Genomic DNA, 20,087 nt, shown 5'->3' on the forward strand with positions numbered 1-20,087 from the left:
TCCACCACAGTCCCAGTCAACGTGAGGGTAGCAGGAGAAATCACCCTCTTTATTGGGCTCTGCGGGGACAGACCCAAGATGCTAAGGACCCTGATTCTGGGCAGGAACCCTCTGAAGTCCTTAGGTTTCCCCACCATGGTCAAGCAGGTGTGGGGGACTCTGCGACGCCATCTGCTAAAGCCTGAGCGACCATGCTCCCAGATTTCCTGTGCACAGAAAAACAGGAGTAATGCTCGTAAGTAGAATTTCTTAGAATTCTCAGTTTCCTCAAATGCAATTTGATGTCTAATTTTATGGTGTGTTTCAAAATGGAAGACAGTCTGGAGCCAGAATGCTTGAGTTCAGACTTCTGCTCCCTTTTCCTGTGACCTGGGGCAAATCCTCTAACCTTACACTCACGGTGTGGTTGGGAGGATGAAGGGCTTGGAACAAGACAGGTACCCAGTGCCTCTCCCCCAAGCTATTACTATGAAACACCCAGCCCAGAAGGACCGAATGAGCCTGTTAGGAGAGCTCCAAACCCCTCCAGCAGAGGACATTCTCAGCAAACATGCAATAAGTAAACCACCACCCAGCTCTGTCCAGAGACTGCCCGCACCAGCCTCATGCTGGCATCGGCATAGTTAATGCTCTGTGAACGTGGACTCATGCTTTCCTCTTCTTGGGTCTCAGATTCTTTCTCTGTCAAACAAAGGGCCTGAGTTGAAGGCTCATAAGTTGGCTTTTGGTGTAAACACCATATTTTGCCATTTACAATGCACAGTTTTATGCCCAAATTTTTTAGAGGAAAATAAGGGTGATCATTATACATGGGTAGTACTTGAAATACCTTGTATCTGTTCTTGTGTTTTGTAATTATTTGTTACGCAAAACTTCTCGTACCAAAACATGTTCAAAAATAAATGCCAAAATTCCTTTACAATACAAAAAACACCAAGTATCTAAACATTAATTAATTAATTAAAACAAAAGATTTTTTTTTCTGAAAGTGTGGGCCAAAAGCATGAGTGTGCAATATACATGGGAACATGTTATACACAGGAAAACGCAGTACTCCACACTCTCCAGGACTGGGTAGTTGGAAGACCATGGGCTCCAGTTGCTCCTGGGGTTGGGCATTAGTTACACCTGTCTGCTACGAGATCTGGGCATTGCTTCACCTCCCCGAACCTCAGTTTCCTCATCTGTAAAATGGGATGACTCTTGTACGGGGCCACATGAAAATGGGATCATGTGCGTGGAAAGCCTGGCCCACCCCAGGCTCTCAGAAAGCGTTATTATCTCTGTCCAAGTAATCTGCTGGTTCACACCTGTGGACAGTGCCGAACTCTCTGTCTCAAAATCACAGGGTGATTTCCAGAAGCATGTCAAGCTCCCCTGAGGTTCCTGTTAGGCCAGAACTCAGGCCTGTGAAGGTGAGGGCGAGCAGCCTGGGGTAAGCCCAGCCCCAAGCTTTCAGAGGCCTACAGTTTTCAGGAGCTACAGTAGGTCTCCGAGAGCAGGAAGCCCAAGGACGTGGCACAGAGACAGAATCCAAAGTCACCAGGACTCGCATCAACCCCCCCCCCCCAGAAAGGACAGAAATGGAACCCTTGCCCCAGCCCTAACCCTGGTCCTTTCAGTTGCCCCACACTCAGTGTGGGGTCCTCAGACTAGCACCCACAGCACTACCTGGGAGCTTGCTAGAATTGAGGAACCTCAGGCCCCACCCCAGACCTACCTATAAATTTCAGACCAAACAGAAGCTATGCATTCCTGTGGAAAGATCCCCCAACCTGTCCCCCTCTGCTCCCAGTTCCCAGAGGCACCTGCTATGAGTGGTTTTGGCTCAGCCTTCTGACACTTTCCCCATGAAGAGAGAAACCTGTCCACACACACACACACACACGCACACGCGTGTGCGCTTGCCTTCAAAAAATAAAACAGTGCTGCACTGCACATGCTCATCTGCTCCTTGGTTTTCTTTCTTTCCCTAACTGTAGACATCTCCACAATGCTCTCTCCGCAGCTGTTCCCCTTAGTGCTTAGTACAACCACAGGGAGCAGCGGGCCACTTGGACAGCGTCTTGGCCCCACCGCTTTGTGGCTGTGTGCCCCTAGGCAACTTTCTTAACCTCACAGAGCCTCAGTTTGCTCACCTGCAAAAGGTGAGCAATGAGACATCACACACAGCACTGCTGGAAGCATGAAATGAGGCGAGGTGAGGAGAGACTGGGACCAGCAGCTGGCACCTGGTGAGCACTCTTGGCCACCGTGTGCACGTCCCTTTGTTTCACCATTACCCTGTTGGGGGACAGTAAGTGGGGTTCAACTTGTAATTCTTAAAAAGAACACTCTCCCACATCTTTGCACACGTGTGCAGGACAGAGTAACAAAGCAACCACACTGGTTCCTGCCGCAGCGCTCATCTGCATCCGCGGGGCCCCAGGGCACTGTTATTTCAGCATCCCCCAGTAGGTGGGGTCCATTCTGCCGAACAGGGGAGACTGGAGCGCGTTCCTCTTCACTGTTTTGTTTATTGGGGTTTGGCGAAACATTTCATTTTGGGAAATAAAAGAAAGTTTATTACTAAAAATGATTAAGAATCACTGGTGGTTTGGCCCGGAGAGAAAAGTCAGAGTTATAAAATGTTCAGAAATAATTCTAGGAACCGTTTCGGTTGTGTTCTCTGGCCACGTTTCCATGTGTGCGGAAGCTGTCTTTTACCGGCAGTGGGCATCTCTTCCGAAGCCTGGGAACGTGACTCACAGTGATAGCTTGAGATCAGCCACAGTGGGAGTTTTCACGGTGGTAATTGGCAAACATTCCACATCAGAGCTTCTTACTCCTCTGCTGAGCTGGTCATTAAACTTTCAGCAGCACACCGCTGTGTGCTCTCAAACATTTAAACAGGCATTTCTTGCTCCTTGTCTGCAGGGCTTCTTGGGTTCGGCTCCCCGCCCCCACCCTGCTGGGCTGGGCTCCAAGCTGGCATAGGGGCGTCGGGATCTTTTCAGCGTGTCTCTCATCCCCCCTGCACTTGTGCCAATGCTGACCCCATAGGAGGAGTGCTATGAATATTTACTGAAGGGTGGAAAAAGTGTAGAACACTTTACCTTTATCCCTTCCTATCAGAGAACAGCTTTAGTTACAAGACTCACTTTGCGGACACCAGCTTTGGCCTGGAGATACATGGCCAACTTGAGCAAACATTGGAAATCTATTTAGGGTTTGGGGGTTTTTTTACATGTATTTTCTTGATTATGCTATTACAGTTGTCCCTTTTCCCCCCTTCACTCCCCTCCACCCTGCACACCCTTCCCCACCCACATTCCCCCCTTTTAGTTCATGTCCATGGATCATACATATAAGGTCTTTGGTTTCTCCATTTCCCATACTATTCTTACCCTCCCCCTGTCTATTTTCTACCTACCATCTATGCTACTTAGTCTCTGTACCTTTTCCCCCTCTCTCCCCCTCCCACTCCCCTGTTGATAACCCTCCATGTGATCTCCATTTCTGTGGTTCTGTTCCTGTTCTAGTTGTTTGCTTAGTTTGCTTTGTTCTTGTTTTAGGTATGGTTGTTAATAACTGTGAGTTTGCTATCATTTTACTGTTCATATTTTTATCTTCTTTTCCTTAGATAAGTCCCTTTAATATTTCCTATAATAAGGGCTTGGTGATGATGAACTCCTTGAATTTGACCTTATCTGAGAAGCACTTTATCTGTCCTTCCATTCTAAATGAAAGCTTTGCTGGATAGAGCAATCTTGGATGTAGGTCCTTGACTTTCATGACTTGGAATACTTCTTTCCAGCCCCTTCTTGCCTGTAAGGTCTCTTTTGAGAAATCAGCTGACAGTCTTATGGGAACTCCTTTGTAGGTAACTGTCTTCTTTTTTCTTTCTGCTTCTAAGATTCTCTCCTTATTTTTTATCTTGGGTAATGTAATTATGATGGGCCTTTGTGTGTTCCTCCTTGAGTCCAACTTCTTTGGGACTCTCTGAGTCCCAAAGTCTATTTCCTTTGTCAGATTGGGGAAGTTCTCCTTCATTATTTGTTCAAATAAGTTTTCCACTTGTGGCTGTTTCTTTCCCCCTTCTGGTACCCCTATAATTCAGATGTTGGAACATTTAAAGATGTCCTGGAGGTTCCTAAGCCTCTCCTCATTTTTTTGAATTCTTGTTTCTTCATTTTCTTCTGGTTGAATGTTTCTTTCTTCCTTTTGGTACACACTGTTGATTAGAGTCCCAGTTTCCTTCCCATCACTGTTGGTTCCCTGTACATTTTCCTTTATTTAGCATTGCCTTCATTTTTTTCATCTAATTTGTGACCAAATTCAACCAATTCTGTGAGCATCCTGATTACCAGTGTTTTGAACTCTGCATCTGGTAGGTTGGCTATCTCTTCATCGCTTAGTTGTATTTTTTCTAGAGCTCTGATCTGTTCTTTTATTTGGTGCCGCAGTCCGGCCGCAGCTTATCTAAGGGTCCCACAGGTGAAAGTTGGCGTCGGCGATGGGTAACAGACGACAACACGCCTCAAAGGACAGTGAAGCTCTGTTCCATTTATTGCAAGTACAAGCTGATTTTTTGTATTTTCATTTTGGGCATAGATTAATATTTTGCAGGTGTTTTGTTTGATTAGTTAAGTAGAAACAATCAAAACAAAGGTAACTAGGAAAAGTACGAAAGTTCCCATAGTGTCAGTTATGTTAAACAAAAGTTATTTTGACCAGGAGAACCATTAGTCAGACAATTTAAAATAGTTCTATGTACACAGTTTGAATGCCTTATTGTTTATTAAAGTTCTCAGAAATTGTCATGGGCAACAGATACGCTTAGACCGAGCAGAGGTTAGGAAATTCATTATAAGCCTTTGTAATGTCTAACTTAGCTATCTATCTTGCTGTCTAAAATGTTTTTTGTATACTGTGGACTCTAACTCCTTGGTAGTTGTTTCTATGTGCTTAGTTTGTAATAGCTAACCAGCTTCTTCTGTTTTTATGCCTGTCTAATTCTAATTGATATATATTCCTATTCAAGGTAAAGGAGGGGCTGTTACTCTAAAAACTCTTTGACAATCAGGGGCTATTTTCTTAAAGGGGTTTTTGCTATTCTATGAGGCAGTTCTGTGGGAATACATATTTTTCCCTGAACTGTTCTTTCTTGGGTGGCTTTCACAGGAACAAATAAGTAAAGTACGATGCCTTAATTCAGCCAGGGTGATATTGCTTAGGACTTGAGCCAACTGTTGTTTTTTCTCTGAGAGTGGTCATTAATTCTAGGAGATTCCAAATTATCAGAAGTGTAAAGGTTAGAATACTAAGAAACAGTAAAAATAAAAGCAACACCATATATCCACTAATGCCTCGTCTGTCCTGCTGGAAAACGCTTCTGTGAAACCGTCATCTCCAAGTCGTGACTGTGTCAGCCGACCTGGTTAGCATTGGACGCGGCAATTTGGGCCATTTTTTTTCTGTCTCGGCTTGCCTGCTATGTGTGAGGGGCGAAGCCTCAGGTGTTCACCAGGGTGGGGCAGCCCACGTAGCTGCGTAGTGATGCTGTGTGCGGGGAAGGGTTCAGAGAGGGAACAGTGGCACTTGCTCCACTCTCTGCCTGATTTCAGTCACTTCCCCCACTACCCACAAGCAAAGTGAGCTCTTGTGCTGCTGATTCCCAGGTGGGTGGGCTTGTGTACATTCTAGGACCCTGTGGGTCTCTCCAACGGACTCTTCTGTGAGGATGGGAGTTTCTCTCACTGCTGCCTCAATCCCCACAGGTGTTTTCAATCAGTGGTTTGCGACTTTATTTCCCCGTGCTCTGACCCTGGGCTGTGAGAGCGGTCTCACTCCCCAGGTGTTCCTCCCTGTTTATCCGAATGTGAATGTGGGACCACAGGCTCCAGCAGCCACTGCCTCACCAGGTCTACCAGCTGCTGCCTTGCCAGCCAGCTACAGCGTTGGCCACACTGCTCGGACCCTCGGTGGGTCCTCCAGCTGCCACCCTGCCCATCCCTGTCCTCTACTACCGCTTTGCCGTGTGTCTTCTCTGCTCTGGCTTCCCGTCTCCGCCCCTCCTACCGGTCTGGATGGATGTTTCTTCTTTAACTCCTTGGTTGTCGGACTTCCATACCATTCGATTTCCTGTTAATTCTGGTTGGTTTTGCGTTTAAATTTATTGTTGTCCTTCTTTTGGTTGTGTGAGGAGGCATGGTATGTCTACCTACACCTCCATCTTGGCCGGAAGTCCAAGACAAAGTTGGAAGCCCATCTAAGGTTTAAACAAGGTCAAGTCTTTGCAGGCCACAGTGGGCAGCACCCTCTTCCTTGGTGGCAGGGACAGTGTTCAACGCAGACGTTTGCAGTCGGCAGCCCCTTTACCTCCTTCATGAAGTTTTGCAGATGTAACCTAAAGACCCCACTCTTCACACGTTGCATCTCCGCGTCGGGGGCCAGCTGAGTCCCCCATCAGAGGAGGCCTGCCTCTGTGGCGCTTAGCAGATCCTGTGTTCTGTGTATGTTAAAGGTCGTGCGGCCATGTTAACTCCCTGTTTTCCTTCAGGGAGGATCTACCCAGGGGTGACCTACCTTTTGGCATCTCTGGGCTGCACTGGAAGGAGAAGAGTTGTCTTGGGCCACACGTTAAATACATCATGACACATAATCCTGAAAAAGGTCTCATAACGTTTTAAGTAAATTTACGATTTTGTGTCAGGCCACATTCAGAGCCATCCTGGCCGCATGCAGCCCGAAGGTCGCAGGGTGGGCGCCCGGTGCAAGATTGGCTGCGGGGGCTGGGCTGTGTGAGCGCTGCCTCCCGTCTGACACAGTCCCGGTCTGCGTGACCCAGGGGGTTGGGGAGGGAACAGACAAGGGAAGACCAGGCACTGCTGGTGAAGGTCTGGATCAAAGCAGAGGAGGCCTGCTCTACAAGGACACCAGACAGAGGTTCCGGCCAATTACCGGCTCTGAGTCTGCTGCCCTGCATCCGCCTCCCGAAAAGGAGGAGCAGAGGTGCTCGCAGGGTGTGCTTCAGGCGGCCGATGCTCTAGGGGCTGGGCGGGCGTCTCTGCGGATGGAAGCGCCTCTGCTAGGCTGTGAGGCCAGAGCAGGAGCCCTCTGTGCCGATCTTGCCAACCCGCTATTCTTCTCTCTGCCCACAGTGCACCCTCTTTGGAAGGGCACAGGCTCTGTGCCAGGGGGCTCCCGGCAGTCCCCCATCAACCTCCGCTGGAAGGACAGTGTCTACGACCCCGGGCTGCTGCCTCTTCGGGTCTCCTACGATGCTGCAGCCTGCCTCCACGTCTGGAACACAGGCTACTTCTTCCAGGTGGAGTTTGACGACACCACCGAGGGGTCAGGTGAGAACGATTTGGGATTTGAGGCCTTTCTTTCCTTCTGTAACATCCTAAAGTGGGGTTGTGGGCTTCGTATGGAAGGGGATGAGAGCTTTATTTCAGTACGATGCCTGGGGACAAGGAGCAACACCGCAGAGGCGGGAACAGAGAGATTTGTGAAGGCCGTCTGCAGGGACGGGAGTGACGGTTACTTTAAAGACTGTGATACCGATCGTCTCCATTCACCTGGTTTTGCTGGGGATGAAACTATGAACAAAGTTAATTCCCTTCCTTCGTGGCTGATACTCCGGGGACTGGGAAGGAAGAAACACTAGGCTAATAAAAGCACAACCGTACTGCACGTCAGAGGAGAACAACCCAGCAGGGCAGAGGACAGGGGCGTGGTGGCAGTGCGGCTGTGAAGGCACCAGGGCGGGTGTCAGCCGCTCCCCCCGCAGGTTCTTACAGGGTGGGACGGGTCAGCAGCAGACACTGACCTGGCTGATGTTTTAAGTTTTTGTTTTTATATACTTATTTATTTTTAGAGAATGGGGAAGGGAAAGACAGAAAGAGAGGGAAAGAAACATCCATGGGAGAGAGAAACATCTTTGATCAGTGGCCTCTCATATGCACCCGAACCGGGGACTGAAACCCACAACTCAGGCAAGTACCCTAACTGGGAGTTGAACCAGTGACCCTTCGCTTTGCGGGCTGATGCTCAACTGAGCCACAGAAGTCAGGGTGACCTGGCTGATGTTTTAAGTGAACACCCAGCTGCTATGAGGAAGAGGAGGGATGGAGGACAGTGGTGGAACAGGGACCACCTGGAGGCTGTCTGGGACGATGGTAGTGGAGGCTGTGTGATAGGTGGGCAAGGAGGCAGGAGAGAGGCCCCAGAAGCCCCTGTCCCTTTACCAAGTCCCAGTGCCCTGAATGGGCTTTATATGAACCAGCTCATTAAATCCTCTCCAGGGTGCTGAGGAGTTTGGGTTGGCTTCTCCTCTGGTACTTGTCAGGATTGGCTGTGGCGTCCCAGCTGGTGTTTCTCAGCCCCGTTCAGTATCATCGTAAGCCTTGCTTATGTGGAACATCTGTTTTCTTTTGGGCCTGGAGAATGTTCGTACATGCCAGGCAGAGGGTGCCCACATGACCGGCACCCTGTGAAAACCTTGGGCACTAAGTCTCTCATAGGCATCCCTGGTGGACAACAGTTCATGCGTGTTGTCACAACTCGCTGCTAGGGGATCAACAAGTCCCTGTGATCCCACCAGAGGGAGCACTAGAGGCTGGCACCTGGTTTCCTCCTGGCGTTGCCACATGCGCCTTTTCCCTTTGCAGATTTGGCTCAGACCCTCTCGCTATAATAAGTCTGACCTGTGCGTCTGTCTGTGTGCTGAGTCCTGGGAGTCCTAGAGGATCCTGGGGGCCCTGACACCCACCCAGCTCCTGTCCTTTCTGGGCCGGCCCCTGGCCTGCCTCCTCTGACATGCTGGTTCTAGTCTATCGTTCACTAACCTGTTGCCCAGGCAGGGAAGTGAACTCCACGAGGGCAGCCTGACTGTGTGTGCTAGTCTTCTTGGAGTCCTGGCGGAGGGGCTGGGTGCCGAGCGAGGCCCCGCCTCCCTTGGGTCACTTCTGATGGACCGGGTAGCTGCAGCAGGGGACAGAGAGGCCTTTTCCCCCCATGTGCACCCAGCAAGTGCTTCACACACAGCCTGGCTCAGCCTTTCCAGGTTCACAGGTGAGAGGGAGTTCGTGTTTCCTGAGCGGCCACCTACATGCCTGGGGCTCATGGTCAGTGGTCAGTCTTCCCAGTAGCCCTCAGTGACACTTCTCAGGTGGGACTCCTTGAGTGCAAGGGACAAGAACCCCGACTCTGGCCAACACAAGCAAAGAGGATTTTCTTGAAGGGCTAAGCCAGGCTGAAGGAGGAGATGGGAAAGTTGGACACCCAGATCTTAGAAAGGCACAGGACTGGGCCAGCTCAGAGCTCTGGGCAGCAGGGGTTATGGATTTATTTACTTAGCACGCCAACTTTGTTTTCTGCCCATGTTGGTCTGGTCCAAGTTCAGATTCCCAAGGAGCAACTGAAATTGGCTTCACGAGTTTAATATGGTTTGTATTAGTTTTAAACATTTTATGCAGCAACTTTAGAAGACTGAATAAAGAATAATGGTCCCCGAACTTTTGCTTGGTTAATAGCTGTGTGACTAGTCTAATAAGATTGAAAAAAACAGACTTGGATGTAGGTGAGTTCACATCCTCCTATATCATTTTTATGTGTAGCTGTGGGTCTAATGGATACCTATATAACAGGTTTATATTTTTTAAGTTTTAAAATATAAAAACTTTTTTTAAAACGTTTATTTATTTATTTATTTATTTATTTATTTATAGAGAGAGGGAAATGGAGGGAGAAAGAGAGGGAGAGAAACATCAATGTGTGGTTGCCTCTTGGGTGCCCCCCACTGGGGACCTGGCCCGAAACCCAGGCGTGTGCCCCGACTGGGAATTGATCCAATGACCCTTTGGTTCTCAGACCGGCACTCAATCCACTGAGCCACAGCAGCCAGGGCATACAATATGAAAAACTTTGAAGGTTACTTTGGACTTTTGTATGAGTATCATTGAGATACACTTGAGAAAATAATCTAGATCCCCAGCCAAAAAGGCCTAGTGGCTGAGCTTGGCCTCTGGTCAGTGGGGGACCCAGCACCTTGACCCATGTCCCCACCAAGACCACATGCTCAGGGAAGCGGGGTCCTGGGGGGGATTGAGGTGCTACTTCTAGAGGAGGGAAGTTGTGCTGGCCAGACAAACACACCCTTTTTAAAGAGCACCACCATCGATGCATAACAACACACACAAAACAGACACCACTCTGGGGAGCACTGGGGGCCCTCATCCTATGCACGGAGAAGTGGAGGCTCGGAGGGGCGGTAACCCGCTCAGGACTGAGTGGCAGAGAAGTGGAGAGGTCAGGGTCTAGCCCGAGTCCTGCTGATTCTAAAGCCCCCAAAGCCCTTCACTGGCATGTTCTTCTTGTCCAGGGCTTCGCTCACACACACCTAAGTATTCTTTGTAACAACCATGTGAAATACACATTACTTCCCACTTTACAGATGATAAAAGCAAGGCTCAGAGAGATTCATGGCTGGAGGCCAGAGAGCCCTCCCAATGAGATTCTCTGCTCTCCAGAGAAGGAGGTTTGAGGAGCACGAGCCCTCTGTGGAAGGAGTCTGCATCCACCACCACAGGGTTCAGGCAGGAGCTGCCGTGAGGGAGGAAACTGCTAGTGCACAGGGTGGATGCGTCCAGGCTCATGTTAGGGCCTGAGGAGAGTCCGCAGCCCGCTCAGGGTCCAAGTGGGCTCCTGGCTCGAGCCCAGCCAAGCCATGTCCAGTGTGGTCACCCAATAGGAGGGCCGGTGGGCAGTGAGGCCAGCCTGAGCGCCGGGTGAGAATCTACCATGAGGACGCCACCCACACCCACACCCTCCTGACGGGTGGAGCAGGGGCATCTCTGTGATGCTCCAAGGGCCCAGTTGTTTATATATATTATATTTATTTGGGTGTCTTATAGCATGTATGCCTTGGAATCTAGTTGTTTCTATGTCATACAGGAGTTGAGAGTCAGAGTTTAACCTGGGAAACTAGACTATTACAGGTGACAATCCCCAGAATCACAAGTCAAAGCTTCCTTTTGGTGAAGAATTTCAACCTCTTAAATTTTTACTCGAAGCTTGAATCATAGGTGTGGGCGTGGCCAGTCCCAACAACCCTTTCTCTGGCTTCAGTGCTTCAGTGATTGGTCCAGGGGTGGGCATGTGACTCAAGCCAGGCAATGACAGCCAAGAGCTTTTCTTGGAAATGTTAAAAAAAAAAAACCTCTTTCCTGCCTGCCGTGTGCTGGGGCCAGCCTTGTGCAAGGACCCTGTGCAAGGTCCTCCCGGCGGGGCAGTGAGTTGGGTGAAAGCTGAGGCCCCAGGCCGCTGTCAGAGCCTCTGACTGCAGTCGTGCCCGAGGGCGAACCAGCTCCTGAACTAATCCACCTCTTTTTTGCCTCAGTCAATTTGATTTAAATTTCAGTCACTTGTTTCCAAGAGTTCTAGTAGAAGTACACAATAAAAAGTCTACTTGCAGACTACCTTAAGAAAGAAATAGAAGGGAGGCAGCTGGAGAATTGCCAGTTTCAATCTTTGCTCAAATGTAATTTAGCTGGGAAAAAAAAGTAATTCAGCTATAAGCTGGGTCTGTGCCATCCAGGGTGGAGGGGAATGTTGGTAATGGTATGTTGGACTTGACCCAGAGAGATTGGTGGTCTGAGTGTGGTGCTTTAAGACTCTCACACCTGTCTGAGAAGCCAGGCCCACATAAGCTTGGCCCTTCTGAGTACATGGAGACCCGATAAATGTTTAGCAACTGGCTTTCTGGGGTGTAGGGTGTGGGTGGAGGTGAGGGGACAAGAAGCCATGATGTGAGGTGTCTGCGCTTCCCATGGTGTAAATACTCCTGCACGGCCAGCTGATTCCAACCCCCCAAGGCAAAGGGGTCGATCATGAGTTGGGAAGAAACTCAATGCACACGGTGAGTTTCCAGGAGGCAGTGTGAGCCTGCCCCACACATCACTGTCCTGTTCTTTCTTCCTTCTGTAACAAGGTACAGCCAGGAGGGGGGGGGGGCAAAAAAATAATTTGGAATGGGGTCCAGAGCTCAGGGTGTCCAGGAAATACTAAGATGTCCTCACACTGCACCCCTCCCCCCCCCCAGGGGGAAAGGACAAATGGAGCAGGGCCATTGAGAGCTGTTTTGCATAGCAACAGTTTTGCAGCTAACCTCTGGAGTGGTCATTTAATGTATCTATAACCTTTAACTGGTTTCATAGATACGTTAAATAGCCGTGGCCATGCTTTGAGCCAGGGAGAAGGGAGTGGCTTCTACCCAAGACACAGCTAGGGGGCAGGTCTCCCGAGGTACAGCACCTGCGTGGGAGCTTGGAGAAGCTTGGCTCCATGCCATGGGGCCACACTTGCCCAAACTAATGATGGCAGCCCATTAACCTTGTAATAATACAGAAATACTGGCAGGTGTAACTGATTGTGGGAGGAATCGGAAATGGGGCTGCAAAGCAGGGTTGGCGCAGGGATTTAAACCCAGACAGCCATTTAAACGGCAGCCATTAGGAGAGAGCTACGCTGTTTCGGAAGGATGTAGACCCCTGCAGCCAGAAAGGATCAGCCATGCGGCTTCAGCAGAGTAAGGGTCCCCCCTCTTGGTGAGGTGTAAGAGAGCCACATGGTTTCAGCTGAGTTAGGACCCCCTCTTTCCCAGGTGAAAGGGAAGACCATGTAGCTTTGCCAGAATGGAGATCCCTGCAGCCAGGTGAAAAAGAAAGACACGCTTGGGGTGGAGTGCGGACCCCTGCAGCTTTGGTAGAAGAGGCCCACGCAGCTTTGGGGCGCTCCCTTTGGCCGAGTGGCCTGGAAAGCAGGAGAGACTTTCACTGGAACTTGGTACAAAAAACTCTTGCCAATGGAAGGTGCTGCATAACTTTGGATTAGTTGGAGATCCTGCCTAGACGGTCAACACTGATGATGGTACCAGCAGCCTGGAAAAACGACGTGTGCTCTTTTCCTGATTTACGGTACCCAGAGTTGGGACAGGGGGAGAAGGGAGTGATGTGTGTGTAGGTGTATACCCTAAAGGACTATGATATTTTAATGGAGGCGTTAGGTCTGAATAGCATTAAATAAACATTTCGTTTCCTTTTCACAAATCTCTGGCATTGAGAGATGTCTTTCCAATTGGCGAAGGACAGACGAGCCCAGTAGGTATTAGTATACCGTCCTTGGGAGGGGCCCCTGTTTTCTGTAGCAGTTTTTTAGCATCCCTCGGTGGGCCAAGTATTGCCCCCCGCCTTGGACCTCTGTTCGGTAACACCTCCACTCCCTGTTGCCTCAAATCTTATTTTTGCTCTCATTTTTGCAAGATATTCACTGTAATTGATTAACACTTCCTTTGTGTTGCATGTGGCAGAAACTCAATTCAAACTGGCTTAAGCAAAGAAGAGGAAAACTTACTGGCTTTGATTTCCAAAAAGTTCAGGGTGTGGCTGAGTCTGAATCCCACTACCCCCGCCCCCCCCCCGCCCCCGCCCCAGCTCTGCCTTCCCTTGGTGGGTTCTTTCCAGATGAGGATCCTGGAATGGAGCAAAGATGGTGGCCTGTAGCCCCAGGTGGCAGCTTGGTAGACCCTTCCAACATAGTGCTATAAAGGGATTGCACCTCTGTCCCAGCAAGGGCAGCCTCAGCCCCAGGGCGCGTTCCTATTGCCCAGTTTGGGTCACTCAACTTGGGTGAGTTGATCACAGTGACTCAGAGGGTGAGCTGCCCTGGCGTAAGGTGAGGCCAGAGTGGGGGGCCCAGTGGAGCTGTTTCCAGAAGTAAGATCAGGCTGGAGAGGCACAGTCAGGGCTGTCTCCACTGGCCCTGACGCCCTCGCTGGTGACCCTGGACTGACCTCGGCCCACCCCTGATTCACACTGCTCTCAAAGGCCAATGTCTCTGCACCCACTGTTGCAGCCAGGCCTCTAGGTTGACCCGGTCCTGACCCCCACATTTTGGCTTCCCCACCTCGTTCTCTATCTGGTTCAAAGAGGCCCACCCCACCCTGCCACAGACTGAAAGAATTAGCTGGTGTCTCTCCGCGGCCACATAAATTAGTTGGATAATCCCTCCTGTGGCTCATGTCCACACAGGCCAATCTGGTTTTACTTTACTTGTCATTTTCTGCAAAACCCAGTCTCCCTCTTTTTCCTTTCCTACTCAGTTTCCCAGGCTCTTTTTCCAGCCCCTGCTCCCGCCCTTTTCAGCTTCTCTGTTTTTTTTTTCCACCTGTCTTCTTTTTCCATCTCTGTTGAAAATCGGGAACTGCAGGAGCAAAGGACATGGAAAAGACAGTTGAAAGAGAGAAAGTACTAAAAAAAGTTTTGCAGCAAGAAAATGAGAATAACAAGACACATTTAAAAAACACACACAAACTAAAACCCAGGTGGACTAACAGAAAATGCAAGAGAAGGAAGGAAAGAAGGGAGTCGAGAAGGTACACGGTGTAGAAGTAATTTTGCATAAAACATGGTTACTTACACTGGGTAACACCAGCAGGCGGGACCAGAAACTCAAAGCAAAACAGAACTGGGAGGCCAAGGCCATTTTCCATCAGCGTGGTAGGTTCCAGCTGTTTTTCCAGCGGGCGAGGTACACAGGCACTTGGATGTTCGCACCAGCCAGCGAGGATGAGTAACCGAGGCGGAGGCTGCGGCTCCTTCCCAGGAGTGTGCGTGCGCTGAGGCCCAGGAAGCCGGGGCTGGAGGAGGGGCCCTGAAAGAAAACAGCGCTGGATTTGAGTGGCCCCTGTTGCGAAACGCCACCCACTGCTTCACAGACGAAGGAAGAATGACAGTGCCGTTTCCCCCTGATGGGCATGCTCGTGCAGAAAACGTGTCAAAGGTCAAAGTCCACAGATCAGTCCACGGCTGCTTGACAAGACCCCCTGTGCTCCGTGAACCAAACCCTACAGGGCACAGTAGCAATAGTCACTGCTGCCGCCGCCTCGGATGCGGCACACCACGGTGCCAATGGGGAACAACTTCCCGCGCATCTAATTCTCACAACACCCCCAAGGGACAGGTAAGTAGTTCCCTTTATTGGAAAAGGACACCCACGTCCAGGATGCAGACCCAGAGCTGTTTCCAAACTCTGCTCTCTATCCACCAGCCACGTTAAATAGCGAGTGCAGCTGGTCTTGCTGCGAGTGTGGGCCTGACTCTGGGCTGTGGGCACCCTGCTGTCCCCTCAGCCTACCCAGTTCGCTGAGTGGGTGAGCAGAGTGGCAGATGGCAAAATGTCTCTGTCTTCCATGTGAGACCCTTCTTTGGGCGACGGGGCCCTGGGCTGCTCCTCCAGCACCCAGGGGTGATTCACCGCACTCCTCCGGAGCAGGGCTGGGGCAGCACAGTACTGAGGGCCTCGCTCTGGAGCCGGCACAAACAGGGTGTGAGGCCGAGTTCCCCCACTTACTGGCCTGCTGGCGGAACACATCACCTGCCCTCTTTGACCCTCAGTCTCCTCCTCTGTAAACTGCAGATTGGACCCCGTCTGTCTGGCTGGTGGGAAGATTTAAAGAGGACCCGAGCGACCCACTTAGCTCCGAGCCTGGAGAATTAGGTACAGTGCTTGGGAACGATAGCTTCACCTACCGTGGTGCATTCAAAATTGGAAGACCAGAGCAAGGCTGTGTGCTCTTTTAGTGTCTTCCACCAGGGGGAGCACAGAGAAGAGAGAGAAGCAGCTGCTGGCGGGGCCTAGTCTGGCTTTCTTTGACTGGGGAGGACTCTGTGTTTTCCGGACCAGTGGGCAGAAGGAGGACAAAGGAATCCTCCCAGGTCCCTGCACAGGCAACCAGGACACTTGGCTGCCCGTGAAATGAGCACTGGAAGGAGGGTCTCATAACCAAGTGCAAGGCTGGTGTGTAGAACAGAATGGGCCACCACACTTCCCCGGGGTTTTGAAAGACAGAGGAGCCTGTAGAGAGGAGGAGGAAGGGGAGGAAGAAGAGGGGAAGAAGGGCTGGGTGTGGCTGGGGGGACCACCTCAGGAGAGGAGGGGAAGGAGATGGTGGGCAAGACTCAACAGAAAGGCAGGAAAGAGGAGAGATTTGAAAGGAGCCATGGTGGAGGCCTTGGAAGATGAATTCAAGGAACTTCTGAATGAGGGGCTGAGTAGAGTCCTGTAACATGCTTGGGAGAGCCCACCACAGAGACAAGTCATTCTTCGGGGGCTGTTGATGTTGGCCTTGTGACAGAAAACAACACCCATGGGCACAGCCTCCAGGCCCCGGCTGTGCTCTGGTCCCCGCTGCTCCACTGCGGTAGGCAACTGCCCGAAAGGATGCCCAGTCCACACCCAGCGTGGTCTCTCCCTGCACGCCGACCAGCATGCTGAGGTTAGAGTCAGGCTGGGAGAGTTGAGAAATCAGTTGATTTGTTTGGGCAAATTGTGCATGATATGTCCATTTTTTAAATATATATATTTTATTGATTATACCATTACAGTTGTTCTATTCCCCCTCTTCATTCCCCTCCACCCAGCACACCCCTCCCCCACCATTCCCCCCCTTTAGTTTATGACCACGTGTCTCAAGTACTTTAGATTCTATATTTCCCCTACCATTCTTGCCCTCCCCCTACCTATTTTCTACCTACCGTCTATACTACTTATTCTCTGTACCTTCTCCCCCCTTCTCCTCCTCCCACTCCCCTGTTGCTAACCCTCCATGTGTTCTTCATTTCTATGGCTCCACTCCTGATCTAGCTGTCCTCTTGGTTGGCTTTTGTTTTAGGTGTGGTTGTTAATAACTGTGAGTTTGCTGTCCTTTCACTGTTCATATTTTCCATCTTCTTTTTCTTATATTAAGTCCCTTTAACATTTCATATAATAAGGGCTTGGTGATGATGAACTCCTTGAATTTGATCTTATCTGAGAAGCACTTTATCTGCCCTTCCATTCTAAATGAAAACTTTGCTGGATAGAGCAATCTTGGCTGTAGGTCTTTGGATTTCATGACTTGGAATACTTCTTTCTAGCCCCTTCTTGCCTGTAAGGTCTCTTTTGAGAAATCCGCTGACAGTCTGATGGGTACTCCTTTGTAGGTGGCTGTCCCCTTATCTAGGATGATTCTAGGATTCTCTCCTTCATTTTAGTCTTGGCTAATGTAATTATGATGTGCCTTGGTGTGTTCTTTCCTGGGTCCAAGTTCTTTGGGACTCTCTGAGCTTCCTGGATTTCCTGGAAGTCTGTTTCCTTTGTCAGACTGGGGAAGTTCTCCTTTATTATTTGTTCAAATACATTTTCCACTCGTGGCTGTTTCTTTCCCCCTTCTGGTACCCCTATAATCCAGATGTTGGAACGTTTAAAGATGTCCTGGAGGTTCCTAAGCCTCTCCTCATTGTTTTGAATTCTCATTTCTTCATTCCTTTCTGGTGGGATGTTTTGTTCTTCCTTCTGGTCCATTCCATTGATTTGAGTCCCAGTTTCCTTTCCATCACTATTGGTTTCCTGTGCATTTCCCTTCATTTCAATCAGTTTAGCCTTCATATGTTCCTCTAATTTGTGACTATAATCAACCAGTTCTATGAGCATCCTGCTGACCAGTGTTTTGAACTGTGCATCTGAGAGGCTGGCTATTTTTTGGTCGCTTAGAGTTACCGGCTCTGGGGCTTTGAGTTCTTCTTGAGCCATCTTTTGGACTGTTCATGCCTGTTACCTATCAGGATTGGAGCCCTAGGTGTTCACCAGAGCAGGGCAACTCAGTCGCTAGGTTGTGATGCTGTATGTGGGGGCGGGGTCAAAGAGGAGCAATGGCTGTCCCGTCTGCCACCTCCCGCCGCTGCCGCTGCAGATGCCACCATCACCATCACCTTTGCAAACCAAAGGTTCAGCAATTCTATTCCCAGTCAGGGCATATGCCCGGGTTGTGGGCCAGGTCCCCAGTGGGGGCCATGAGAGAGGCAACCACACATTGATGTTTCTCTCCCTCTTTTTCTCCGTCCATTCCCCTCTGTCTAAAAATAAATAAAAAAATATTTTAAAAAATTGCTTCATGAAAAGGAGTTTTTTTGAACACTGTTGTCATTACAAAAAGTCACTTTGAGATCATCTAAATTGAGGGCCGCAAACTTAAATTGGGTTCCTAACTTTCCAAGAAAAACCACAGCATTTGCTTGAACCCTGCTGTGTGAGCTGATGTACTGAAACTTCCCACAGGCCTCGGTTGGCGTTACCAGGTGACCTGAAGCAGGTGACCTAACTCCTGACTTCCAGTTTCCTCATCTCAAAAATGAGCGAATAGTACCTGCTGCAAGGAGGCTCTGTGTTCCCTGGGGGACCTAAAGTGCCATGTACAATGCCCAGCACATAGCAGGTTCTCGGTAAATGCTGGCTGGTTAGGTAGCAGCACTTACAGCAGGTGCAAGCTGTCCACCAGGCACTGAGAGCCACACAAGCTGATGCATGTTGCGCACAGTGCCCAGGACCCAGGAGATGCTACCCAATGAGAGCCTTGCTTCTTGAATCACTTGTTTCATCCCACACAGAGACATGTCAACGGATGCTGGTTTTTGTTCTTTTATTCTTTGGAATACTTCTTTCTAGCCCCTTCTTGCCTGTAAAGTCTCTTTTGAGAAATCAGCTGACAGTGTGATGGGTACTCCTTTGTAGGTGGCTGTCCCCTTATCTCTTGCTGCTTCTAGGATTCTCTCCTTCATTTTAATCTTGGCTAATGTAATTATGATGTGCCTTGGTGTGTTCCTCCTTGGGTCCACCTTCTTTGGGACTCTCTGAGCTTCCTGGGTTTCCTGGAAGTCTATTTCCTTTGCCAGACTGGGGAAGTTCTCCTTTATTATTTGTTCAGATAAGTTTTCCACTTGTTGCTCTTCCTCTCCCCCTTCTGGTACCCCTATAATTTGGATGGTGGAACATTTAAAGATGTCCTGGAGGTTTCTAAGCCTCCCCTCATTTTTTTGAATTCTTGTTCCTTCATTCTTTTCTGTTTGGTCATTTTTTTCTTTCTTTTCGTCCACTCCATTGATCTGAGTCCCAGTTTCCTTCCCATCACTATTGGTTTTCTGTACATGTTCATTTATTTCACTTAGTATAGCCTTCATTTGCTCGTCTAATTTGTGACAAAATTCAACCAGTTCTGTGAGCATCCTGATTACCAGTGCTTTGAACTGTGCATCTGACAGGTTGGCTATCTCTTTGTTGCTTAGTTGTATTTGTTCCGGCGGAGCTTTGACCTGTTCTTTCATTTGGGCCATTTTTTTTGTCTTGATGCACCTGTTATGTTATGTAGTAAGGGGTGGAGCCTTAGGTGTTCACCAGGGTGGGGCAACCCAGTGGCTGGGTTGTGATGCTGTACATGGGGGAGGGGTCAGAGAGGAAACAACGGCATTTGCTCCCCTTTCTGCTGGATTTCAGTCACTTCCACTGTTTCCCCCAATCAAACTGGGCCCTTCTGGTGCTGATTCCCATGTGGGTGGGTTTGTGTACATTCTAGGACCCTGTGGGTCTCTCCAACGAACTCTCCTGTGAGGCTGGGAGTTCCTCCCAGCACCTCAACCCCCACCGGTGTTTTCAGTCCATGGTTTGAGGCTTTATTTCCTGGCTCTGGGGCTCTGGGTTGCAAGGTCTGTCTCACTCCCCAGTTTTACCTGATTTATCTGCATGTGAATGTGGGACTGCCCAGCCCGCCAGCCGCCTTGCGTGCCACGCCCCTCCACAATCCGCCACCTCACTGGGTCTGCCCACTGCTGCCTTGTATGCCCAGGGTCCACCAGCCGCCACTTTGCCAGGACCCCTCTCTGCCGAGCTGCCGGACTCCACCCCTCCTACCAGTCTAGATGAATGTTTCTTCTCTAATTCCTTCATTCTTGGACTTCCATACAGTTCAATTTTCTGTCAGTACTGTTTGGGGGGGTTTGTTTCTAAATTGTTGGTGTCCTTATTTTGGTTGTGTGAGGAAGCACAGTGTGTCTACTTAGGCCTTCATCTTGGCCAGAAGTCCTGCTGTTCTGGTGAAGGAGTGAGGCTGCGTAGAACAGAATGGCGATCCTGGAGTGTCTCCACCAATCAGCCACAGGAGGGCGCTCCAACCAAGCTCACGTTGTAGCTCATGCACTGCTCACTGAACCTATACCTTCTTCCTCCTCCCACAT

At 49.7% G+C, this 20,087-nt stretch overlaps 1 protein-coding gene across 3 annotated transcripts in view; it reads left to right on the plus strand.

Annotated features, from left to right (window-relative positions):
* The window catches only part of CA5A (carbonic anhydrase 5A), a 36,665-nt gene continuing 16,578 nt past the window's right edge, over window positions 1-20,087 (plus strand). For all 3 annotated transcript variants that reach the window (XM_037040214.1, XM_037040216.1, XM_037040215.1), the window contains exons 1-2: window positions 1-235; window positions 7,143-7,340. In XM_037040214.1, coding sequence (XP_036896109.1) covers window positions 79-235; window positions 7,143-7,340 — 355 coding nt within the window. In that variant the 5' untranslated portion in view covers window positions 1-78. The remainder of the gene's footprint in view (window positions 236-7,142; window positions 7,341-20,087) is intronic.

The sequence above is a fragment of the Sturnira hondurensis genome, unplaced genomic scaffold (assembly GCF_014824575.4).
Source record: "Sturnira hondurensis isolate 20B ecotype Veracruz unplaced genomic scaffold, ASM1482457v3 Scaffold0002597, whole genome shotgun sequence".
Classification (NCBI taxonomy): domain Eukaryota; kingdom Metazoa; phylum Chordata; class Mammalia; order Chiroptera; family Phyllostomidae; genus Sturnira; species Sturnira hondurensis.